Consider the following 25326-nt stretch of genomic DNA (forward strand, 5'->3'; position numbering starts at 1 on the left):
AATCTCCTTGAACTGAGGACAAAATGCATAGGTTCAATATCAGATGCCATTCAATGATAAGCTCTAGATTTAACAGTCAACCTCAGTGATCTGGGATTCATTCAATTGTTTTCTTACTTGCTCCACTACCACCATGGACTATGATTTGGTTTCTTAGAGCAAATTGATCATCTGTTTCAAAAAAAACCCTTCATGAAGGACCTACTTCCAAAAAAGAGCTGAAATCTTTACAGAGATCAGCCGTTATAAATTGATCAAGTTGCTGTATGTCCAGAAATTTTAGATGGATAGCTAAAGTCCTCAGTTTCCCTCAAGAGAGCATGTCTTGGCGGAAGAAGATATATCCAGGACAGTCTAGATGACAGGTAGCTCTACTTGCAGAGAAACCTGATGAGAATGTACCTGTGATTTCCTTTACCAAAGTGTAGCAAAATAAGGAAAGGAGAGAAACATTGAGAATGAAAGTGAGCAGCAACCAGCTAATAAAAACAATTTTCTGCTGAACTAGCTTTTTCCTATTAAAAGCATTAATTCTTGTCAAGTAAAATCTTATGGATTTACATACTCAAAAATGCCAGTACCTTAGCGTTCCAGCACTCTCCTTGTAGATGCAGGGGAATGTTATCTGATGAAAGACTCTGGCATTGAACTGAAAAATTTATTTCCTCTGGGAAGCAATTTAATTACAGAAAAATGTTTTTCATTTTCACAGAGAATTGACTATATCTTGTTTGTTTATTTCTTTTTGTCTCTGATGTCAGTCGGTTACCTTTACTGGCAGGAAAATGTAAATGCATTTAATTTCTGGCAAGCGTATTTCACCTTCCCCTAGTGTCTCTTAATCAAATAGCAGAATTTGCTTTGTATTAAATTATTGAAAAATGATGCTGTTTACTGACCTTTGGATTTTAAACATCTTTATAAATCTTTCCACTCTAAATTCTTTAAAATCAATTAATATTAACTGTTTAGTTGATACCGCAATTCACTTTTTTGGCTTCCAAAGTAGATGATGATAGCTTAAATTCCACTGAGTGTACAGGGCAATAAAAAGAACATCCAAAAATCTGCTCAGGAATACTTGGTATATCATTCATCATTTAAATGATTTAATGTGCTTCAAATTGTGTATGTGAGAGAAAAAACTTTTGCTTTTTAATAACATTTAAAGAGTGAAACTGCTTTTAGGCAACAAATTACCAAGTAAGGAGGAATTACAGTTGTAATTCCAAAAGCCCAGCATAATTGAAAATACATGTTATTCATCTATTCTAGTTTATAAAGTGTTCATAATACTTTAAACAAAAAAGGATGAATAATGATAGAAGAATTCTTACTTGGGGTAACAAGAGCATTTTTTTCTAGTTAGTTATATCTTATATATTTTCCCTGAGATGAAAACTGGAATTACTGAACAATTAATTTTGAATGTACATGAATTGAAGAAACCATGTCACTATTATCTACACTGTTCCTTTATTTTTTTAATCAGTGGAGCTAGACTTGCAGAAAAAAAAATGTTTGAAGAAAATATGCATGAAGAAACCAAACACTTCCTGATACCATAAGTATTTGTAAAAAGTGTGTGTTCATAAAGAATGTACATTTATATTTTCCTAGCGAGGGATCTAGTAACAAAAAAGATTATCTTTGTATGTACTCCATGCTTTTTTCATCAGCTACAAATTTGATACTGTTATTCAAGGAGTTCCAGCTTTTCAATTTCTGCCATTTGTTTCTTTTGTTTTTACCTTGCAATACTTTCACGTGCAAATGTAAACTTTGCTCTTCTTAATCAATATGTAGCAAACTCTGCCCTGTAAGAAATTCAGTTTTGGCGCACTTGCCTTTTGGAGCAGAAATGTGCCTCTTTTCTGGGGATTTTTCTTTTCAACAACCTTTTTCATTGACGGACCTCAGTGACTTCTTCTTTGGCTTAAGTGAGAGAAATGAGGGAAGTGAGTTTGGTTACAGCCCTTAGTTTCAGTGAGGCTTAACGTAATGCACAGTGGCACTGTTCTCAGGGGGAAGCCTTTGGCAAACGTGTTTTGGACCTGCAATACCGAAAGGTGACTGCAGTGAATTTTTCAGAGGCACCACATAAATAAGGAAAAAGAGAACAGTGCTGTCATAAGACATGGTCGGGCAGGGATACTAAATGGTTGTGGAAATAGTTCACTTACTACCTAGCTGAGCGGTGTGAATGCCGTGCAAGAGTATTTATTTCTCAGTTGTGGAATTGGTCTCACACAAACTCAAGACCCACCTTTAATGATGCTGTTGGTTGGTTCAGTTTAAGTAGCCTCACCAGAAACTGTTTCATTAATTCGCAAGGGTTTGTGTAATGCTTGTGGCTCCAGAGGAATAAAGAACATTAACTCTAATCTAAGTCCTTATTATACAGTGAGGAGACCTTCAGCTTCTCCCAGAAGACTGTCTAGTAAGAAAGCCCAAAATAGCTTCAGATAACTAAGACTTGTCCTAACTTTCTACCTAGGTACTTTGCCAAAGAAGGGCAGGGTCTGAAAAAAAAATCTTTTTTCTTTTTTAAAAAAAAAAAAAAAAATCAGTTACAAACATATCTATCTATGCAAGCAAATCATAAACCTCTAGATATTCAATAACACATAAATGTGTTATTAAACTTTAAATGCATTTAAAATGAGGGTTCTCAAGCCAGCAGCATTTTGTGTCAAGGTGTGTCATAACGGCTGTCTCTAATAAAACTGGCTCTGCTTACTCAGAATACTGAGAGGAGAACAAGGAGAAATACCAGCCATATTTTGTTCCCAGCCTAACTGACAGAATTCCACGCACTTCAGTAATGTTGCTTCTCATTTACTCCTGTGCAAGACTTTGATTCAACAAAGCGCTTACATATGTGCTGAAAGCCCTCACAGAGCAAAGAAATCCCTTTACTTAATTGCAAAGTCAGTGACTTTGCATAAGCAAAGTCAGACTGGACCTCAGTGCTTGTTTTTTTTCAAGTTAAATGTGTGTCTAAGACCTTTACTGGATGACAGCCTAATTGAATAAAATAGGGGATTCGAGTCTATCCCCTATAATCTTCTCCATAATGTTCACAATCTTTCTTCTCTAAACTATCTTGCCTGATACTATTTACCTTGTCTTAGCACTAAATGCAACATGATCCGCAGAAAGTTCCACATGTCGTTGGGCTTCGTCAAACTGAACAGGGGGTGGGGATCCTCTAACATTGTGAGATTGACTCTGTAGGTTGTACGAAGCAAGGAATATGAGTTAATTGCCAAGTAAGAATATTAAGTATTACTTCTACAAAAATAGTTGAATCCTGGAGTAAGGCCCCATAATTGTGACAATAATAGGCGCATTCTCAGGAAAGTTCAAGAGGATTTTAATTAAAAGAAAAAGAGAGAAGCATTGTGTTCAATATTAAATTGAAAATAAAACATCAGAAATAACTTAGAAATTCTGACCCAAAAAACTCCTACTAAAAATGGAAGGAGTGGTGAAGTCAGGACAGTGCCTGACTTTTGGGAGTCCTGGGTGGCAGTGCCTGGTCATTGTAATGATTGCTGGAAGGTGTGTTTGGACTGGAAGATGTTTTCTGAAATTGGATCATTTAACAGTCTTCCACTTACTCTGGAAGATATTATACAGTCCTTTTCATAAAACAATAGAGCTCTAAAATTTAACAAGTTCTTTTTTTTTTCCCCCACTACTCTCCCTGGAAAGCTGTTCCAGCACTTCGCTGCACCTCGTCTAGTTTCCAGGCTAAATTTAATTGTGAACAGGGTATAAATATTTATTCACGTACTGGTGTTCCCCTTTATTTAAAGAGTGGTAGAGTGCTTTCCCTCATTCGTGTTTACACTGTTACTGCCAACTGTAGTTTCTTTGTCTGACTGAATCCCATACCACCATTTCTCTCCAAGCTAAGATCCTGCTCTTTCAGCATACTTGCATTACTCCTCAACTCCCCAGCAAGTGCAGCTGTATGGCACAGTCAACTTTTCTGCCTTAAGTTTGTACTACTGGCCTGGCAGGTTCCAGTCATTGCTTATGGGTTTTTGTGGGTTCTTTTTGTTTTGTTTAATTTTTTTTTTCCTGGTGCTGTTACAACCTTTCATCTGCATGTAGGCATTTGGAGATTTTTGTATCTCTGGCAATAGCATGTATTGCACTTCAGATTCCCTACCTGTACAGGCAGCAAGACGCATCTTGAAGGCAGTCTAAAGGCACCTTTCAGAAGGCAAACTTTTTAAGACAGAGTAATTACGGGAGAAATGTCTGAATAGCTCTTTTCTGCATTCCCATGGGAATGTCCTTCTCAAATGTGGAGACAGCAGTGAACTTCCATAGAAGTAGTCTACACGAGTGATTTGAGCAAGCTTTATGAAGACAGATGTAACCCCAGATTAAATAACAGTAATAAAGTTGGCCAAGGCACTTTTTAAAGAGGATTCTGAGGTGTGACAATGTGAATAGACAAAGAATGAACTCTTTCTCAGGTGGGAATTTCTAGTATCTGGAATATCTGACCAAAATTTGGTCACTTTTTCTCCTTCTGTATCAAAAGTGCTTTCCTGATTTTACTTTTTGATCATGGATAAAAGTCAGCTTTAGTCCTCAGAGCTCCTTTGTTAGCTTCGTGTCCCCCTTTGCCCTTGCCATTCCAATTTTTTTTCTGCCCCGCTAACTTTGTAGTACGAGTGCAAACACCAGTTTGGCAGCGTTAATGCAGAAGAACGTGCCAATCTCTCAGATATGCAATCTTGATGCTTTTAACTTTACACTCTTCTGAGGAAAAGTTTTTCCAAGAATTGAAGAATTATGAATGTTTACACAATGTTGACATTTATGATGCTTGCATAAGCATGTTGTTGGATGTTGTCCTGTAGACTTTCAGAGTTTCTGTAAACTATGCTCTGTAAACTATAAGAACTGTAGTTTGTACTGTAATTATTTAAATTTTTTCAGTTAACTGGGACTGACATGTTCTTGATGAGACCCCTGGGAAACTTGGATACTGCAGATTATTTGGCACTAACCTTTGTGTTCTGGCACTGAATCAGGATGCCCTGGCACAACGTTAGCGTGCACTACGTCACCTTGGGATGCAAGCTACCAGAGATGTAAAAGAATGTTTTATTTCTTGTCTTAAATTATTGCTGCACACTCTTAACCAGCTCTCCCCTTCTACCTGAGAAGTGACTGTGCTGATATGAAGCATTTCTTGCCCAGCTTTTACTTATTTCATGGATTGTTCCAAGACTCAGAATCATTAATATGATTCCACTAAAGCTCTGGCCTCTCTTTGAAGGATATCACTTTTTTATTAAGTGCATATCACAAGGGATTGTTATTCAGCAGTAGTGTGTTAGTGTGATTGTTCAGTAACTTTTTTTTCCACACCAGATCTGTTCAATAGCTTTTATTCATGGTCTGGAAGCATTAATAATCTTCAGTGCAGTGCTGTAGCTAAATTGGCAAATGCAGTAACTTGGCATATAAGCAGAGGAGTATCCTGTAATGTATTAAGATACTTGTACTCCTACCTATTAGTGAGCCTGGTTTTGGACTGTTGTATAAAAAGAAGGGGTTTCCTCTTCAGAAAGGAAGATGAAATGTCTACTAAAATCCCTCTAACTCTGGAAACCTTGTCTCGGAGGGAAGAATTAAGAACTAAATGCACAGTCTATTCAGTTAATCAGGAAAAAGATAAAAAGGTGACTTGAAAGTAGGTTATATGAACTGCAGAGAAAAGGGATTTTTTAGGGTAGGTTCATTTCTGTGTAACAGCAGAATACATGATAATGCGTCTGCTCCCAAAATGGTTTTAGTCCTGTTTGGTCTAAAAATACGGTGCATCCACAAAAAAAGAAAGCAAAGAATAATGAATTAAGGGATCATTTAGCTTGGTATGTTGTGTTTATTTCCCTCTTCAAAGGTTTTAAAATAAGGCTAGCAATTTTTTTTTAAAAAGAACTGCTCAAGCTCAAAAAGAGTTGATTGGCCAAATACAGAAATAATTGGTTAAGAATATCTGGAAGGTCAGTTTGGGGGAATATAATAGTTCCTTTAACCTCTAAAATCGATACAAGATATGTTTTAACCCTTGTACTATTCTCAGATGTGGTCCCACTCATAGCAAAATCAAGGAAAGGCCCATACTTTCAGTGGAAGGTGGCTCAGACCTTAAACCTTTTAGAAGGTACGAGGTGCTGCATGTTAATGATCCGTAGATATGTGGTTCAATTCTGTAATAAGTGTTCAAGGAAATCTTACAAACAGTTGCAAAAATAAATATAACTGACATTCCTCTCAAATTGTCATGGAATGCACTCCAGCTGTATTTATTATACACATTTTCCCCATGTGCCATGTGCTTGCATTCTTTTGTGATGAACGATGTTGCCGTGTGTTGGAGTTGTCATACTATCTTTCTTGTTTGAAATGGGAATGTGTAGGAGGTTATTTGAGGACAAAATACTGTAGGACCTCCTGTCATATTTTTGAACTTGTAGCATGGAGCTGAGCAGTGGCTGAATGGCTTGGTTTAGGAGAGAGTTTCAATGGAAGCAAAACACAGCCTGCTAATGCTACCAGTGCACTCGTGCCTCGCTGCCCGTTTTGCTGTGTCTATGAGAATCGATGGTCAGCTCTCCATCTGTCGTTGTCTGACTTTTCATTTGAAGTCTTTGGGCATAAATCTTACTTTTCTGGTAAGGTAAAGTGTGGGCCATGCCTAATGCTCCTAGACACTACGGCAGCAGTAAATAATGCATTACCATGAATCACTGCGGCTTCACTGAAATTAATAAACTTGGCTGTCACCCAGCTCTGGAGAAGCATTTCACCCTAGGGAGGCCTCCGAGTCCATCAGGGAGCATACAAGAAAGCAAGCTGATCTTGTGGTATGCAGCAAATGTAAAGATTCAGTTTCAAAAAATGAAAGAAATGACACAACATGTAATGCCATAAAAGCCATATGCCATTGCACAGGATATTACTCACATGGCACGGATCTTAAGAGTGACATACATTTTGATTGCTATTTTACCCTTATGTTGTGACTACACACTAGAGTTATAGGAAAAATTATAAAGGCAAACAGCATGTAGCTTAAGTTTAATGAGAAAGTGTCTAAGAAATACAAGAAGTTCATTTGTGGGGAAACCTTTCTGTTTCTGTTTTCTTCTGTGATTGCAGTTTTCTCCTGAGCATTTTGAATTTTGAAATTTGCTCCACAGTTTTTCTTCCAATGGAAACAAAAAATGAAGTAGCATCCCAAATCTCCTTTTCCTAGATGATCCTCTCCCTTCCTTAGATGTGTGCTGTTACCACTTGGCCAGCATCCCTTTCTGATTTTCTTTGACCTCTCTCTCTTGCATTCCTGGCTGCACAGTGGCTCACTTGGAGATTGGTTCCTTCCTTGACCCTGGTGAAGGGCAGCGGTTAGGAAACTTTCCTGGGATGTGAACGCAATGGATTCAGTTCTTTGAGAAAGGTCCAGCTCTCCCACTGTTGGGCAAGTGCTCTAATCACTCAGCTATTATGCAGAAACTGCACTTTTCCTGTTCTCTCTAATGAAATCGGTGCCAACATTTCCTTCTCCTCCCATGAGCTCAGTGTTAAGGGTAAATACTCCCAGAAGGCACACTGGATCAACCCCCTCAGGGATGCAGGCAGAATTTAAGGGCCTGTCTGCCTAAATCTAGATTGCAAGGATAGACGAGGTGCCTGGATCGCTCCCCAGACTGGAAGGACACAGTGTTGTGCTCCCAACATGTGCAGTCACTGCAGGAACTTGCAGGGTGATCGTGATGTTCTGAGAGATGGAGACACCTAGAAGTTTAGGTGATTTGGCTCTTGATCACTCTCAGATACATAAGCAAAATTCAGGCACCAGAAACCTTTTAAGCCATGTCTGTAACATTAACTACAACAATCAGCAGTGTTGTAAAGTACCTGAATAAGCTCTGGGAGAGTAGATTTGAGTGTAGCGGATGTTGATGGGAAGTAGGCTTGAAAGGGGAGTGTGCAGTCAGGGTGACTTTGCTGACGCAGAAGCAACCTTATCAGAGAAAGACTGTGCTTAGTCTCTAAGAGGGACTGCCTGCCTTGGCAGCGGTCTGTCCAGCTGGCAGGACGAAGCACAAAGATTGTCATAACTGGAGAATGGATGTTGAGGAAGCAGAGAAGAGATGAACTGGTGCTCAAATGATGTTTGAGGGTCATATTATAACTTTTCTAATTACGCAGGTTATAACTAGCATCTATGGCCATTTCTGAGTGCTCTTACCAAGCAGTTTAAAACACATGCTCACATATGGCTGGGACAGTTTAAAACAGACAAAGAAGACAGAAAACTTCCAGAGACCCCTGGGAAGGCATGATTTAGCCACTTGCAAATGCAGCCTTTTCTATGGAGGAAGGACGCAGCTGTATTAGTGTGGCACTGGTCTCTGCCAGCCTCTTCTTGGGATACTGATTCAAAACCCTTTGTTGTTTCCAGGGAGAAAGAAAAAGGGGATGTTTTCTACAAAAACGCACTCCTTACTCTGTACCTAGGTATGACGTAGGATCCAATGTCGACTGGAACATGAGTCATGTACTCCACATGCATTACGGCGCTTGGTAAGTGGGCAGTGAGGTACAGTCGCTGGTGCATGAGTCATCAGCTTCATGTGAGTGGGCAGTCAAATCCTGCATAAGCTGATTTTTCAGAGACATTTCTACGGGTATTTTGAAGTATAGCATATGGCATGGGCAAATTATTTTGGTTTTGTTTGTGCTTGCTGCGGCTTCAGCTTTGGCCGAGGCCCCATGTTATTAGGCATGACATATCCTGCAAGTTTTATTTTCTGTCATTCCAGCTTTGACATGCTTGTCTAGAGAATTTTCATCATCTGGTTCTCTGTAAGCAGCTTCCATTTCTCTTTATATTCCAACAGAAATGAGGAAGTGAATGGAAATAGCAAACAAGATAAATAAACTATACTATTTCTTCTGCTGTTAGAGCTGCTTTGGCATCAAACTATGGTTCTGGTGAGCTTTAAATTAAACATATGTATTTTCCCTTTCACTAGTTCTTCTTTTAGTGTCATTTGATGATACAAAGTAGCTGTAATCCTCTGTCCTGCTGTTCCAAAACTTCACCTGGCACCTCATAAAGCCGCAGAAATCCTGCCACTTTCTGAGACAGGACTGCCGCAGCCAAAGCACCCCCAACTGAGTTTCACAGGAGCCATGCCCTACACGTACTCTTTACGCTTAGGGCCACATATGGGTCAGACACTCCCTCCATCTTTATATGGAACTGGAGAAAGATGGTACTTAGCTTCCTCCCAGTTTTCTCTGGACCCTTGGTATGTGGCTCATAAGGAACACAAAAAAATGGCAACTTTCCAAGTTGTAAGAAAGACAGCCAGCTCAAGCTGGACTGGATGAGACTTCTCGGCACTGCTCCTTGGACTTGGCATCTCCTGGAAAAACAGCCTTGTTCTTCTGCCAGCTGTCATTGCTGCTGCTATCTCAAGGAGCAGCCATGTGCACCACAATGTGTCGTTTAGAGTGGAAGCTCCCCGGTGACTCATGAGGGTGTTGTATTTAAAAGCTGCTAGCAACAAGGGGTTTTATAAAGCTTTTTCTTAATATAAAAATCAGTATTTGGTGCAACTCCCCCTCAAAAAAAAACCCACAAAAAAAACCCCAAACGAAACCCAACCCAAACCATGAAGACCACCACAAAAAGCAGACTGGTTGCAAAGCATAGCAACCAGAACTTGGGACGCTGTGGTGCGGAGGTGCCCATAGCACCCCTTCTTGTCGCTGCGGCATGGCTACACACCCGCTGTGCCAGCAGCCGGTCGCTTTGTGCTGGGCACAGGAGCCTGCCTCTTTCCGTGCTCCCCAGGACACCTGATGGAGCAGGACCAAACTCGTAATACCGCGATCCGGCCCTTCCTAGCTTTCGAGGACCTCATGAACAGCCCCAACATTTCTTGGACAGCCTCTTTGTTTTCCCCCGAATTGCAGTGCAGTTGCACGCACGGCTGCTCCCCCGCTCCCTCCTGCTTTTTGTATCGCATTTCAGCCGGGGCGGGGGGGTTGGGGCACGGGGGAAGCCCACGGACGGGATTCTCCGTGGGGAAACGCGCTTTTCAAGGTGGGGGGATGCGGGGAGCCGGCCACATCGCTCCGCGGCAGAGGCCCCGGCCACCCAGAGCCCGTTCGGGGCTGGCCCCGGCTCGGCTGCGGGTCCCCGGGGAGCCCCGCGGGCAGTGCCCGCACGAAGCGCGGCCGGCGGCAGACAAAGGGGCAGCGCCCGCGGGCCGCAGCGCGCCCGGGAGCCGCGGCGGAGCCGGGGGCGGCTGGAGCGCGGCGCGGCGGGGCCGGAGCGCAACGCCCCGGCGGCCGGAAGACAGGGCGGGGGGTGAGGGGTGGGGAGAGGGGAGGACCGGCTGAGCCCAGCTGAAAAGGAGGGCTCGCTCGCCCGCCCGTCGCCCCCCCGCCCCCCCGGGTCCTGCCCGCAGGCGTCCCGCACCATGGCTCTGTCCTGGAGGAGCTGGCTGGCCAATGAGGGGAGCAAACACCTCTTTCTGGTAGGGGGCTGCCCCCGGGGGGGTCCCCTCGGCGGGGCTGACCTGCCGGGGAGGCTCGGGAGGTGGGCGCGGGGGTGCTGGTAGCGGCCGGGGCCGGCCCGGCTGGCGGCTGGCTCGGCGGGGCACCGAGGGGCACCGAGGAGCCCCGGGGTCGGGGCGGTTTGCACGCTCGCCGCGGGCACGGAGCTGGAGGTCCCAGCCGTGCTCGGCGTGAGGTGCTCGGGGGCAGGACGGCGTTAGGGATGTAGGTGCGCGGGTGGTCGGGATGTGCTCCGCGCCGGTGTGCGGCTGGCAGCGGTACACGCGTGTGCCACGGCCCGGGGACAATGCAGGCGTCCGTGTCCTGCTGGGACTCGGCACACGTTGCGCGTGTGCTCGCTCTTTGTTAGATCCTCTTCGGGAAAGTTTGGGGGGGAAGATGCATCTTCTTGGAGGTCAAGTTCTCCCTGCCTTTGTCTTTGTCTCTTTGTTGCTAGTTTTAATTCTTTGAGTCTTTAACCGCAATATCTAACTAAAGATTTGGAGTAGCGTTTTGTATGGGGAGGGTTTTGCCAGCTCTCAGTAGTCTGAAGTCACAAAGGTAAAGTTTTGTGAAGTTCAATTAAAGTGAAAATTTCTCACATAGGGGCTATTCTTTTCAATATTTTAAAATATTTTGTGCTAAATGCTTGAAGTTTGTTTTCCCATTCCATTCACATATGTTTATGAAACTACAGGCATGTGAGTTTTATGAATGAAATTAACACTGAAAAGTTTGCACATGTAACTTTCACTTACAGTCTCTTGTTTCTGTTTCATTTTAGTTTTTCTGGCTCTCACTCAACGCATGGCTCTTCTGGAAAACCTTCCTGCTCTATTATCAAGGGCTGCAGTATTATTATTTGCATCAGATGTTAGGGGTGAGTGACCCGGACATTACTTTTCGCTCTGGAAATTGGGATGCTGGGAGTTGGGAAAGGGACAGGATGCATTTGCTAATCAAGGATGACACAAACTGCCTGTTAACGCTGCAAAGCGGGGAAAGATCAAGTAGGAGATTACTGGGGTACCGTTGACAGTTGTTTAGGAGTAGAAAGTGAACAGTGTTGAGAAGAAAAAGCCAGTCAAGTGTGGGACAGCTATCCTTCCCCCTCCTCTCCTCCCTCCTGGTGTTCCCAGCTGCAGACAGGCTCACAGGAACACAAACATGCTCAACACATGACTGGAGCTCAACTTTTTGTCATCAGAATGTTAGCCAAGCTTATGGGCTCGTGCTGGCAAATTCTTTCTAATCCAGTTATTGTGATACATATTTGCTGAAGGAATTCTTTTGATAAGTCTTAGTTGTTTTCAGTCTTTGTCATCCTCGTGGATCCTCCGTTCTGTGTAAATCATTGTAATCTGTATAATTTTAGTTTTGTTTTCTAATAACAAATTCTTGGAATCTGAATGCTTTAATGAGGATTTGACTATTTTGATTTAGCAAGGGTAACATCCACCACCACCAGAAGAATCCAAAAAGATAGTGTGGGGAAGTGAGATACTGGTCTCAGTTATGTGAAGTTATCTACAGCTACACCATTGCAGTTGTTTGAAACGACTTCTATCCAAAGGGATAGATTAAGGGTTAACAGCTTTCTGAAAAATGCTCTACGGTTGCTCAGAACTTGAGAATCCAGGAAAAAGTGGATGCTTTGTAACACTATGTCATACTCAGGAATGGATTTCAATGGAAAGTTGACATGGGGTTGAAGCACAGACGATGCACATCCTAACTTGCTGTAGACCCTCTGAGTTTTATTTTTCGTAGATCCAGGATATATTTTTTCATGTGGTTGATATCATTGCCATAGCTAGTCAGTTCCATAAGCTTTTGTGAACTTGCTTGAAAGTAAGTTGACCTGATATACTTTTCTCTTTTTTCTTCTTCTTATGGCTGACTCAAATGTGTTCAAGAAATGAATCTTAGCAAAAGTAGTGCAAAAAGAAGGGAATTAAAATTCTTAAATCCTTCATAATGATGACTTTCTTGACAGAAAAAGCATGAAAATGTGTTTAATTTTACCATAATCTCTAATGGCTTTGCAGCCCAGTGCATCCATTTGAAAACTGTGTTCATTCCTGGCAGAGCAAGCTGGTTGTTTATAAAGCAAATGTTCTTGGGTCAACATGTTGGGCCAGATTGTCAGCTGGTATCAATCAGCAAAGTTCCTCTCAATTCAGAAGACTCATCTGCCTTGTACCAGCTCATCGTCTAGTCTTTTTTTTGGTTTTCTTATACTTCAAAATGAAAGACACATACAAAGTACTATAATGCATGTTCAGAACCTGTGAGATGATTCAAGCAACAGATTCCCTGTCTTGGTCAGGAGATGAGGACCAGGAGGCCATGCGTTTGAGTTTGTCTAACTGTGTCTGCAACTGTGGGAAAAAAAAAATACCAAAGAAGTTTAGAGACTTTCTAAAATGAGAAGGAAAGTGAAGAGCTAATTCTAAAAGATACTTTTGGTCAAAGTTCTGAAACTAATTTAAAAATTTTGAAAATATTAAAGACTGTAAAATATTCTCGCAATTCACTTTTTACAGTTTGTCTAAATATCGTCCGTAGACCCCAAAGTTAGCTTTCTCCCTTCTCTTCAATATATTTGTATACGCATATGAATTATACAGATTATTTTGCAAGGGTTGGGAAAACTGAACCCAATTTTAGTCTCTTCAGGAAACAGAGTAAATATATCCGTACTACAGCTGCTGTTACCTTCCATGGGGATATTTGCACCTCTTCTTTTTCTATATTGGTTTGTGCAGCCACTGGCCCATGGCCCATCTCCATAACCAGTCTCCTCTCTGTTCCATACATGGGTAAGTGGCTTGCAGTGCCTCTGTGTGTCATTTCTTGATGTTTGAAAATTTTGATATTTAGATGAAAATTCTTCATTGATAATTCAACAGTTGATTTTTTTTTTTGTCTTAACAGAATGAGTTTTTTTACAGATACTTTCATGAAAATTGATTCATTTTTCCAGCCAGTTAAAAAAATCAGAGTCACAGAATCACAGAATCTTATAGGTTGGAAAAGACCTTTAAGATCATCGAGTCCAACCGTAAACCTAACACTACCAAGACCACCACTATACCATGTCCCTAAGCACCTCATCCAAAAGTCTTTTAAATACTTCCAGGGATGGCAACTCAAAAAATGGCAAAAAGGAATGGCATTTTTGAATAAAAAAAATTTCTCTTGTTTTTCAGTGAGGTCTGCTAAGGATTTTTTTTCTCTCTTTGTATGCTACGATAGCCTAAAATCTCCTTCAGAACTTCACACTTGCAGCACTGAAAGATTTACCACAGGTGATTTTATTGTTTACCAAGTAACAGGATGGACAACAAGAAGGGTTGCTGTAGAAAATCAGATTATGGTATGAAATGATATCTTAGACTGAATATCCTGAATATACTCAACTCTGCCATGTTTTCATGCCATGTCTTTTCTTTCTGATGTGAAGAAGGAGAAAGCATGAGGTTAGTCTTTCATTCAGTTGTCACTGAAGTGGTTCACTTTCCTTCAGCCTTCTACAGAAGAAGGAGGCTCAGTTTTATTCTTTTCTGATTGCATCCTCTGCGACCTTGAACAAGATACTTAGCACAGGATTTTAAAATTCTTCAGGTACCTAAGTCTCACTCAGTCTTTCAATGACAATCGTTCGATCCTTAATTCTATACCTGTAAAAAGGCACTAAAAGCATGGTGGTGTCCTGGAAGTGCAGAGAGAATAAATAAGTCAAAGGCACTGATGTGCTAGGAGGAGGTTAATCAGCCTCTTCTATGCTACAAAATTTAGTGGGTAAATTTACGTTGTGTCAAATGTCACTGCTTTGCTCAGTTTGAGTCCTGTTGATGAGACCATGAACTCTTCACTGTGGAATCTCCATCCCTGGAGGTTTTCAAAAACTAATTGGGCAAAACCCTGAGCAAACTTAGTCTGAGTTTGGTGTTGAACCTGCTTGGAGCAGGAGGTTGGAATAGAGACATCGCGAGGTCCCTTCCAACCAGAATAATTCTGTGATTATATGATTCTTGCGGTGTAAGTTCAACCAGGACCTAGCAGATGTAAACCCCTTCCTAGTACTTTTGCCTTGACAAACCGTCCTTTTGGATACTTAATTGTTTGTAACACTGCAAATCATAGTCTTACTGCATGAATGCATTCATTACCTCTGGTTCAGGAACATGATTCAGATAAAGAATCTCAATTTTTCATAATTTAATAAAAGGTGACTTGTGGCCTTACATTGCTTAAAGAAGAGAAGCCTGGGAAACATCCAAAAGGCATGGATTTCTTAGAAAAGAATGTGGCAAAGAGGAAAGGAATATTCTCATCTTCACGTTCATGATAGATACTACAAGATGTAGTAGGCATGAATTACGAAAGGAAGATTCATAAATTGCTTGACATGACTCCAGAATCTTCATTGTTGGAAGTTTTGTGTCTGCTCAGTCAGAGAAATTGTCCAGATGATTAATTTCTTTGCAGACTTCAAGATTTCTCCCTTCAGATTAGCTTGGCTGTATTTTTTTCCAACAAGTTTGCTTGCATCTGACCAACAAATTCAGTCCTAAATTCAGTACTGGCCTTATTATAGAACTCAAATCTTGCTTTTAACAGCATTAACTGAAATACCTGTTTCTTGTTGCTTGAGTTCCCCACGAACAGAAAGAGCATCGGGCTCATTTTGTCATGGCATAAAAGGTCTCTCTTTCCCTATTCCCTCTCTAGTCCCTGCTCAAATAACTCTAATGTAGTTAAATGGATGTTAATGTGAGATAAGCTTCTGGTTTCAGACCAAAGTGGAGAAAATACATTCTCAGAAGGGGAAAGATTGAATAACTGAAAATGAGACTGAAAAGAAAAAGTGCTGCCTCACTTTTTTGTCTCTGCAGTTGCTGCCTTCTTACTGTGCAGTACTGTGCATCACATTGATGTAATCTTTATTCACTGCTTGGAACATGTTCCAGATATTCCAGTAACTTGCATGTATCTCCTTGCTAGTTTATCATAATGATAGAGATTCTACTAATTGAGGCCAAATTCTGCTTTCATTGATCCTTATGCAACCACACTGCAGCCTGCTTCCCCCACACATCTAAGCACTGGGGGGAGTTGTATCTTGACCCTTTATTTTCCTTAATGTAGCGTATTTTTGCTACTTAATTGTCTTGTAACCAGGCTATTTGGGAGTTGCTCTTTAGAGTGTTACATGTAGCAAAAATGTCTAATAATAGATTTATGTTGCCATGGAAGCTATATATATATATATGCAGGATCCCCTAATGAAGAATGAGGGTGTTAATCCACAAGACCTTATCTTGACAGTCCCCTTGAATTTGCAAGCAAATCTCTTCTTGCATTCTCTTTGCCTCATTCTAGATTTTTTGTTTGCCAAAACATTTTTTCTTTCAACCCTTTGTCCTTCCTGGACAGCCCACAGTTCAGCATCATTGCTGAGATTATTCTCAGTTATGAGCCAATGAAGAACTTGGGTTTTGCACCACACAGTTCTTCTGTTTGCTTTCTTTTTTTTTTTTTTTTTTTTTTTTGTAGCTCAAATGGCAGTAATCCTGTGAAAGACATCTATATTATTAACTTTTATGGGAGAACTTCCACCTTTGCAGAACTTCTTGTGAAACTGTCAATAGAGGAGGTTTGATTAGTAGAAGTACATCTCAAATGATTAACTGAAATTTTTACCACTGTATCATGCAGACTTGTATTAAAAATAAGTCTTCTTGTCATTATTGACTCCTCGTTCTATGATGTTCATGGCATAATACTCTGTGTAGAACAGAACTGAGTTACGGCCCAAATGTTTCTTTGGTTGATTATTCATTATATTATGTATTATTGCAGGGTTCCCATGGTAGTCCAACAATGGAAGGTATTAATATAAAAATAGCTGCGTTACACTCCAGAAGACCAGTTTTACAGACCATATTACCTACTGTGTTGTGATAAGGGGAAATAATTCAACGTAAGGAAGGCCTCAGTAGCAGACGTTGCATCACTTCTGTGTGACTGTGACTCAGATATGACAATAAGCAACTTGTTGCGCTGGCCATGAGTTGCAGTGTGTTGTGAACCTCTTGGAGGGACTTAGGTACCCTTAATCCCTTGATTCATGACCAAATTTGTGGAATTTAAATCATGCCGCATCTTGCAGGATCAACCATTCAAGCTCTTGTTGCTAATTAATATATAAAATACTGATACGCGTTGTGATGTTGCTACAGAAGAAGGATGGTCTGGAACGCTCAAATCTGGAAGATAACTTGAGATCCCTTCCAGTCTGTGCGTGTATCATTCTGCCTAGCACAAAAAGAAACCTGTAACTCAGCAACGCTGACAAAAGTATTTTTTAAAATTGTATTTACTGAGGTCAGGATTCTAACAGATTAAATTAACTGATTAATAGATTAATAAAGATGAACATTTGGTCTGAAATCTTGTAAATGAATACACTTTCTTTGGAGATTATCAGAGAAGTTGGAAGCTAATATTGAATTCCACGTTAAGATAGTTGCTTTCTTCAGACTGAATGACTGATTTAAGCAGAAGGAGGAGTACATCTAACACAAAGGGACTGCGTATAAAATGAGAATGTGACCTAAATATGTGGACAGAAAGAGAAGGAAAACCTTCAAGGAATGCCTGTTTCGTGAGTTACAAGTGAAGAGTGAGAATATTGATTCTCAGTAGTGCAGGGAAGATACCCCATACCTCATGAAAGAGCTAAAAGTATTGTTGCCCTTGTCCTCTCCTGATGTTTCTCCCTTTCTATAATATCATATCCAACTTCTGATTCATATATGCAAGCAGAAGACTGAAGCTGAATTAGCATAGAGAATTGGGCTGCTGTTAAATTCTCTGTGTAGAGAATTGCTGGTTTTTGTTGGTTTTTTTTTTTAAATACTTAATATACTTTTCCAAATGTGATTAAAAAATATTACACCACTTAGTCTTAAAATAATTTTTAAAGGGTTGCAGTACCTGAGGTTGGGATTTACAGAGCCCTGCCTTGAAACTTTCCATCTTCAGGAACAAAACCAAGTCAAGCTTTTGTAGAAGTTTTCAAATGTTCTGGTAGGTTTCCTCTACCCTCGCATTTTCCTTCCTTTGAGCTTCCTTTCAGCTGCTTCGAGGTTTTTTTTGCTAGATCTCCAGACAGATTTGGCAGGCCTAGGGGGAATAATTGGTATCCGTACAATTCAGATCTGTCCTTCATCTTAGATTATCTGTGCTCTGTTACTCAAAACAAGGAGTACTTTATGAAGAAAAGGAAGTCAGGTCAAAAGGAGGCACGTTGTGTAGCACAGTTTGTCCCACCTACGAAAATAAATGTTTTTAGCTGCTCCAGTCCTGATTTGGGGAGGTGGTCTGTGACCTGTGTCTACAGAGCACCAAGCTGATTATGAGTCTTCCCACAACTTTTCATGTTGCCCTGAACCATAGGAGATTGAAAAAGTTCAAAGAAAGGCCTCCAGAGAGAGCATCAAGTGTGGTGTCTCTACCGCACCATGACCTGTTTAGGATTTTTGCTTGTAGATAGTGAAGTCTTTAGAAAAAGAATCACATCACTTTTAGGTGTGAAAGGATTTGCGGTATTCTTCTATTTTTTTGCTACAAGATGGGCTTAAAAGGTGAGATAGGACAGTATTTGTTGAAGTCTTCCTGTATTCTGCTCTCCAGTATGTTTTGCAACCACGTATTGAATATTAGATTTCTGTGCACAGCAGTTGCAGGTAACATTCATCTCTCTATTTATAACTGACGAACTTTGGGGAATTCTGTGGTACACAGTAAGTTACTTTAGCCCCAGACTAATACTGAAATCATTTGCCTAACTACAGAGAAGCTCATTTCCCTTACTTTGCTGGCAGCAACACACAGAACATCCAACGAGAACTGACTCTTTGCTCCTCTGTCCTACTTTGCATGTTGTACGAGCGTAGCCAGGAGTCCACCCTGATTTCTGTGGGACTGTACATCAGACAGGGATAGCTGGAGAACTTACATTCTGAATATATGTCTGGAGCCCTTTTCTGCTGCTTTGGAGAAGGAAAATATGGTGATTGCTTTATACTTGTCTGGAGAAAAAATCTAGCCTAGTTTTTAGGATTTGAGTTTGTAGTGGGTCCAGTTCCCTACTATGCCTGCCACAGATTTCCTCTATGAATTTGATTAATCCTTTAGTTTTTCTATGCCTCTTTGCCCCTCCATGAAACGGGATAACAGCATGTGTGCTACTGGGTAGGCAGGGTACAGAAGGAGGTTGTCAAATGCTTGGATTTGATATCAGCAAAGGTGGATAAAAGAGTGTCCAGCAGAGATTTTGGGGGTGGTTTTTTCTCTCTTTTTGATCCTACAGAAATTTCACACGCTACTAACATGAAATAACACTTTTTTTTTCTCCTTAAGACAACAATAATCTGAGGAAGAAAAGAGGATTATATTCCTCTCATTTCTGAGCTACTTAATAAGGATATATATTCCCTTCTAGAACCAGTGAGTTGCCTTGGAGCAAAAATGATCTTTTATTCTACTATTGTTTAAAAATCCAACAATGTACTATGTTAATTTGTTACTATGCCACCCAAGCAATGCAAAGGAAGTCAAGAAAGAGACCACTTGGAAGCCATTTGGAAATAATTAGTTTCATGGGGATATTTTTAGCCTTTGGATATATGTTAAGAGCAAAGTTAGTACTCTGTTATTCTTCTGGGTCTTGCATGAATTGTGATTCTAAGCATTGCTAAATGTATTACTTTACCATTGTTTTCAAATTAGTCATGGGCTTGTTGCAGCAAACATTGCCCAACTTTATTTCTTCAGAATAAAACCTTAAATGAACCATTGGTGAAAATATTTGAATCACACTTTCCTAGAAGTGCACCGCATATTTGAAGAAGTCGTTTCCTGCTCTCTTTTTTTTTATTTATTTGTACAGATGCTGATAGCATTGAATTAGAATTAATGTAAGGGCATTCTTCCATACTAATTGCATTATGAATGAATATTTGCTATTTGTTAAATAGTGGCATGGAAAAACACAAAGGAAGGTTAGTAGGGTAGCTTTTTCTACTCATCATAGCTGATTCATATTTTTTGTACCTGTTAAATTGTTTGGCATTTTACTTATTTCTTACAACAAATTATTTCATTTATTTAATACTATACAGTGTAGATTTAACTATTCTAGACTATTCCAAACTAGACTGTTCTGTTGAAGTTTTGTAAGAATAGTTGTGCCTGATAAAGGAAATCTTGGATAACTGATATCATGCCTGGTTTATGTTTAAACTCAAAAGACAACATAAATTCTTGAGAAGCTAATGATGTACCATATAGGTCTTACAATAGAAATTATTACAATTTTCAAATTGCTTTACTTATTAGTTGTATTGCAACTTTTTTTTCAGCTTCTGGGTGTTAGTCAAGAGCTACAAAAAAGATTCAGTTTGCTTCTGGGTTTTGCCTAACATTAGTTCTACATAATTCTTGGGTTTTTCAAATCATGCTCATTTCATCACTGAAATACTGTAGCACATCAGCAAGCTGTAATAGAAATGCTTATATGTGTTTAATGACCACGTTTTTGAAGTTATTGCTTTTATGAGGTGTATAGCTCAGTTTTAGCTTCCCTTTAGAGGAATAATAATTAATGAAAGTAGAGACAGTCTTGTATATGCAAATGGCACATTATAGAGACATTTTACTTGCCATTAAGTCCAGTCACTTCAAAGGTATTGGCATTTTATCTGATAGTCCAAAAAATATTTACGATGTTCTAAAGTCACTTTAAGCTACTGTGGGCAAGGATAGAGAAATATTTATTGTGGTTGTTCACATATATTTTTTTAATCATACTTTGAAGTGGAAAGTGACATCAGCATTCAGTAAAAGCTCAGCGCAGTTACTGAGGTTGTAGCCATTATAGCTGGTGCTCAGTTGTAGTCATTGCACTTGGGCTCTGGGCCAGCTGGGAGAGTCCAGAGGGGGGAGGAGAGGATGATCTAAAGTCTGAAGAACATAACTTGTGAGGGAAAAGTAGCAAGAATAATCTCTCATTGTACATGTGACCAGAGTGTGAAGTAACAGATGAAATACAAGCAAGGGAGGTTTTATGTAAGGAAAAAAAGACTAACAGTGCCTTGGAAGTGGAGGAGGTCTGGAGAGTGGGAACGAACCAAGTGATGTGGTTCATTCTAGTCTTATTTTCTGTAATTCAGGAGGTTAGAGATGCCTCTGTTGTAAGTGTCCCTTCCAGTGTAACTTCCGTGAGATCTGGTCCTGGGACATTTGCCAGGGATCCCACATTTACATGGCAGAGAACAAGGCAGAGCACATTTTGTGGGGTAATTGCTCCTAATTCTCATGGGTAGTTTTTGAGAGAAGGTGCCCTTATGACTGCTTTGTTCTGTGGAAGCTGGTAATGTCTGGTGAGGAGGTCCCTAGCACTCAGGTCTAACTAAGTAATGTAAAGTAGCCAAAAGAGAAACGGGATTTAGGTGGAGAGCTTGATGCTTCAGGTAGATTGAACATCTTTACCTTCTGTTTGCCTGCTGGTTTTGTGCCCAGATGTACTGCAGAGAAGGTGGGGTACATGGGTGCTACTACCTGTGAGAGCTGGCAGTTTTGATGTTTTATGGTACTGAGAAGCTCCTGTCATGCCACAGTCCTTGTGATCTTGCTAGACATGCTGAAGTACAGTTTTTTTTTTTACTTTATTTTTACTGGTTTATATATTCATCCATTTCTGTGACATGTAGATAAATCTGTAAAAAGCAACTAATAGGAATTACAAATTTTGAAATTACAAGGCTTTTCTAATAATTTTTGTAAGAAAAATATTTCCAAATAAATAAAACTTATTTGTTTCTCTCCAATTTTGTTTCTTCTTCTTGATAAGAAAGAATTATGACTATAATAAATGTTTCACTGATGAATTTTTTTTAAACTGAGAAATAACAACTGTTCTTTTTTTGACATAAAGTTTCATTTTGAAAAAGTAATTAATCTGTAGTAATTTTTATTAGATAATTTGTACCTGTTCAAGTAATTCACATACCTCTGCAGTATTCGAGTTATTGTATAATATTATAATAGTTTTTTATTAATTTGTTCAGGAGTTGAAAAACTTGGGGTTTAGAGAACATTATGAGAAATATCCTTCCAGAAATCTGTTGACAATCTAAAAGCATCTTTTATATAAGCTAGTAAAATGGTAATTCAACCTAATAACTAGGAGAACAATGGCATTTTGCTAACTTTTTTAAAAATCATAAATGAATGAGAGATTATAAGATTAAAAAATACAGCGTTATGACATTAATGTGTGCTTTGTTCATTTATTTGACAAGTGGTTTTGTTCTAATTATGTAAGTTCCAAATATACCAGTGAAAGCATTAGTGAAATTAGATTTCATTACAGTTCCCAGCTATTGAGTAGTTAAAATGAAGAAAACCTACTTTCTTTAGGTCCAAATATGGCACTGCATCGTGTGAATGGATGAGGAGTTCTGTGACAATTCCATAACAGTCCTTGAAACAATATTATCATTTCAGTTTAATTGAATCAGTTTTTCTTTTACATCTGTTTCTGGCTTGTTTACCAGAAAATCATTACACTTTACTTAAGTGGCTGTCTAGTATTTAATACTATCTAGTATTATTAGTACTACTCTTCATAGTATTTATCCCTCTTTCTTATTTAATTATGTCTGTTGAAGCTTTCAGGTAATTTCTCGGTGGATGGTTATTGTTGTCTCAGATATGTTTTGTTCCATGTGGCTTTGAGCACTGATGAGGATATTGGTTCTTTCGGTAGAAAGTTATCATTTGCTGACATTAATGCTGACAAAATTAATTTTGAATAATTTTTTGATGCAAAGGTGAGAGCTGTTTCCCTTGGAGAACAGCATAGCATGCTGTGTGTGCAGTGGTTTTTCCAGTACATATAAAACATCATGAAACTCCACTATTCTGATGAGTCAAGAGAGCATGGGAACCGTTTGGTTTCAGCAAAGAAAAGGAGTTTGAATACTGACACCTGAACCATTAGAGCGTCTTTTCTCCCTGTAATCTAACTCTTGCTATATTTGTTCAGCTAGGATTGTGTGTTAGCAGAGCTTCAGCATCTGTCCTCAATCTCAACTGCTGCCTGGTCCTTCTACCAATGTGCCGTGTTCTCTTGGCCTTCCTGCGAGGATCTCAGAAGGTAAGTACTGTCCTCAGAATGCAGCAGTTGAAAAGAAGAGGGCCCTGGTCTCTGTTTAGTCTAAAAATAATAGGAAAAAATCTGTTACGTCCCTGTTAATTATACAGTATGTGCCTGCATGGTGCAAGTATCAGACATTCAGCCTAGATTCATAACTCCTTTGAAAACAATGCCTTGGCTGGTATTGTCTGGTTTGACTGGACTTGTTGTGGGGCAGGTTTCTTCCATGCATTTTTGAAGGGTGGGGAGTTGCTGTGGAACTGTAACCAGACGAAGTCTCCTCCTTCTTTCCCAACTCGAATATAAAAGACATCTGTGTCGTCTCTACTGCTTCCTGGTAGAATTCAACTGAGCAAAAAGTACTTTGTCTCTGCATGACCAGAAGTGTCCTACTGGAGATGACAGAACTTTAAATAAAAATACCCAACCTGATATATTCATTATCATGGGAGAAAAAAAAGTTCTGGCAAAGCTAAGAGGATTTGTTTTCTGTGCCAGTATCCAGTAGACAATAGTTTAGCTTGTTTGTGATTTGCCAGTTGCTTTTACAGAAATGTACGCAATGGTTTTGAAGGACATCTGTGTTTTCTAGATGGTTGCAGATTAAACCTATGAGTTCTGTTCCTCATGTGACAATACCCATAAGATTTTATGCCTATAGATGCATATATGTATGCAAATATACCTTTCCCTCTGATCCTGCTCACTAAAGAGTCAGTGACACCTACAACAATTAGTGCTGGAATTCCTAAATTTTAAGGCCAGAAGGGACATTACTTTATGTGCTCTTGACATCTATGTAATACAGATCCAACTGTAGTTTCTTCATTAAGACCTCAAAATTGGCTCATTGACATATCCTGCAGTTTTTAAATTTAGGTACTGTGCTTGCAAGGCTGTTAAACCTAGTAAAAGCTGAAGTTGCTATTATATCACCTCAGTTGCTGTCAGTATTTTTTTTTTCTTTGCTTTGTTTTAGAAGAGAGATTGCTTGAATTCTTCTCTTATTAGGTTGCCAGCAGGAAAACCAGAAGGCTGCTCGATAAAAGTAAAACTTTCCATGTGACGTGTGGTGTTACAATATGCATCTTTTCAGGTGAGATCTTACTGTGCTGAGCAGCAGCTTGTTTGGGAAACACATCGAAGCAGTACTTTGTGGTTTTTCTTGTACAGTACATTTGGGGGTAGTCTTGCTCTGTGCTTCCCTGCCTTAGATTGTGAATGCTTTCTCGGATGTGTGTGGGTTTTGGTTTATTTTTCCTTTCAACAGATGGGCTTACATTCTAATGCCGAGCCCTTCCTTAAGATTCCAGTTTCTAAAAGGACGGGTATATGGGATCAGGTCAAAATCTGCCAGTGACCCTCCATTGTGCCTTAGGAATTCGAGTGAAGAAGCAGGGTGCTACAGGCTTATCTGCAGAGGAGGGAGCAGTGGAGACAAATACCCAATTTGGTGAAAAAGAAATATTCTTGGGTGGACACCTTTGAATGTTATCTCCCAGCTGAAGCATTGCAGTACAGAAATGATTGCTGTAGTGTTAAAAAATCTTAAAATACATACAGCTTTCTGCCATGAATGCCTATAACCTGATTTACTTTAGAAAAAGAATTCCTTAGTCCCTGGTGCATGTCATGCAGGTGAGGTGATTATAGCTTGGCATCCGGGTAGCCACTTTTCTTTACTTCAGGGGAACAGCTACCTCTTGTTTATAGATCTCAGCTTTACTCTGGTTTTTTTTAGTCTTACATGTTGCTGCTCATCTGGTGAACGCTCTTAACTTCTCTGAGAACTACAACGAAGACTTTCTGGCACTAAATGCAGCAAACTATCGTGGTGAGGTGAGCCAGCTGTCCTTTCATATTTTGCTTTTAAGTATATAATTTAAATATATGATTATTTGTATATTCAATTCCATTGTATGATCCTTCCTGTGATCTATACAGTGCTGCTATTTTGTGCACTGAAAACTCACCATCATGTGCATTGCTGTGGATTTTACTTCTTTTTCCGGACAAAGCATGTATTAACCACTTTTTATTTACGCCAGCAGGATTCAGTCCTATTGGATTATGAGGTGGAGAATGCTGTCATCAAGTCCTTTCACCTTGCACCCTGTTCTCCTGCTTCTCTTCTTCTGCTTCTCTCTGTTCCTTGGGTGGGCCTGGTTGAGACACTTCTGCTGCTGTTTGGGAAAACACATTCTGCATTTGCACTATTTAGAATACAGTGCTATGTGACATACACTGGGGATTTGAGGATAGTGAGATTTGAGACTGATTTTACATTTTTAAACTGCAGTGGGAACTGGAGTATATATATATGCCAAGAGTGGAATTAGTTATCTGCATGAACTGGGCTGGAAGCTGATTTCTACTTACGAAATACTTGGTTTGCATGACTCTCTGACTGTGGTGCAGATCTTTTGAAGGCGTATCAGAGTCCTAGTCCCTCCTCCAGGTGCTTGCTTATGCATTTGGCACTGGAG

At 39.9% G+C, this 25326-nt stretch overlaps 1 protein-coding gene across 19 annotated transcripts in view; it reads left to right on the plus strand.

Moving 5' to 3' along the window:
- Positions 1-10417: 10417 nt before the first annotated feature.
- The window catches only part of NOX4 (NADPH oxidase 4), a 185965-nt gene continuing 171056 nt past the window's right edge, over positions 10418-25326 (plus strand). For 6 of the 19 annotated variants that reach the window (XR_012773839.1, XR_012773840.1, XR_012773841.1 and 3 more), the window contains exons 1-5: positions 10420-10589; positions 11393-11488; positions 22730-22840; positions 23852-23936; positions 24582-24679. Coding sequence is in view for 7 of the 19 variants with exons in the window: in XM_075491138.1 (XP_075347253.1) it covers positions 10533-10589; positions 11393-11488; positions 22730-22840; positions 23852-23936; positions 24582-24679 (447 nt within the window). In the remaining 12 variants the exon portion in view is untranslated. Of the gene's footprint in view, positions 10590-10686; positions 10805-11392; positions 11489-22729; positions 22841-23851; positions 23937-24581; positions 24680-25326 lie in introns of those variants that run through there. The other 13 variants (XR_012773843.1, XR_012773842.1, XM_075491142.1 and 10 more) reach the window with 8 other exon arrangements.

This window comes from Mycteria americana, chromosome 1 (assembly GCF_035582795.1).
Source record: "Mycteria americana isolate JAX WOST 10 ecotype Jacksonville Zoo and Gardens chromosome 1, USCA_MyAme_1.0, whole genome shotgun sequence".
Taxonomy (NCBI): Eukaryota; Metazoa; Chordata; class Aves; order Ciconiiformes; family Ciconiidae; genus Mycteria; species Mycteria americana.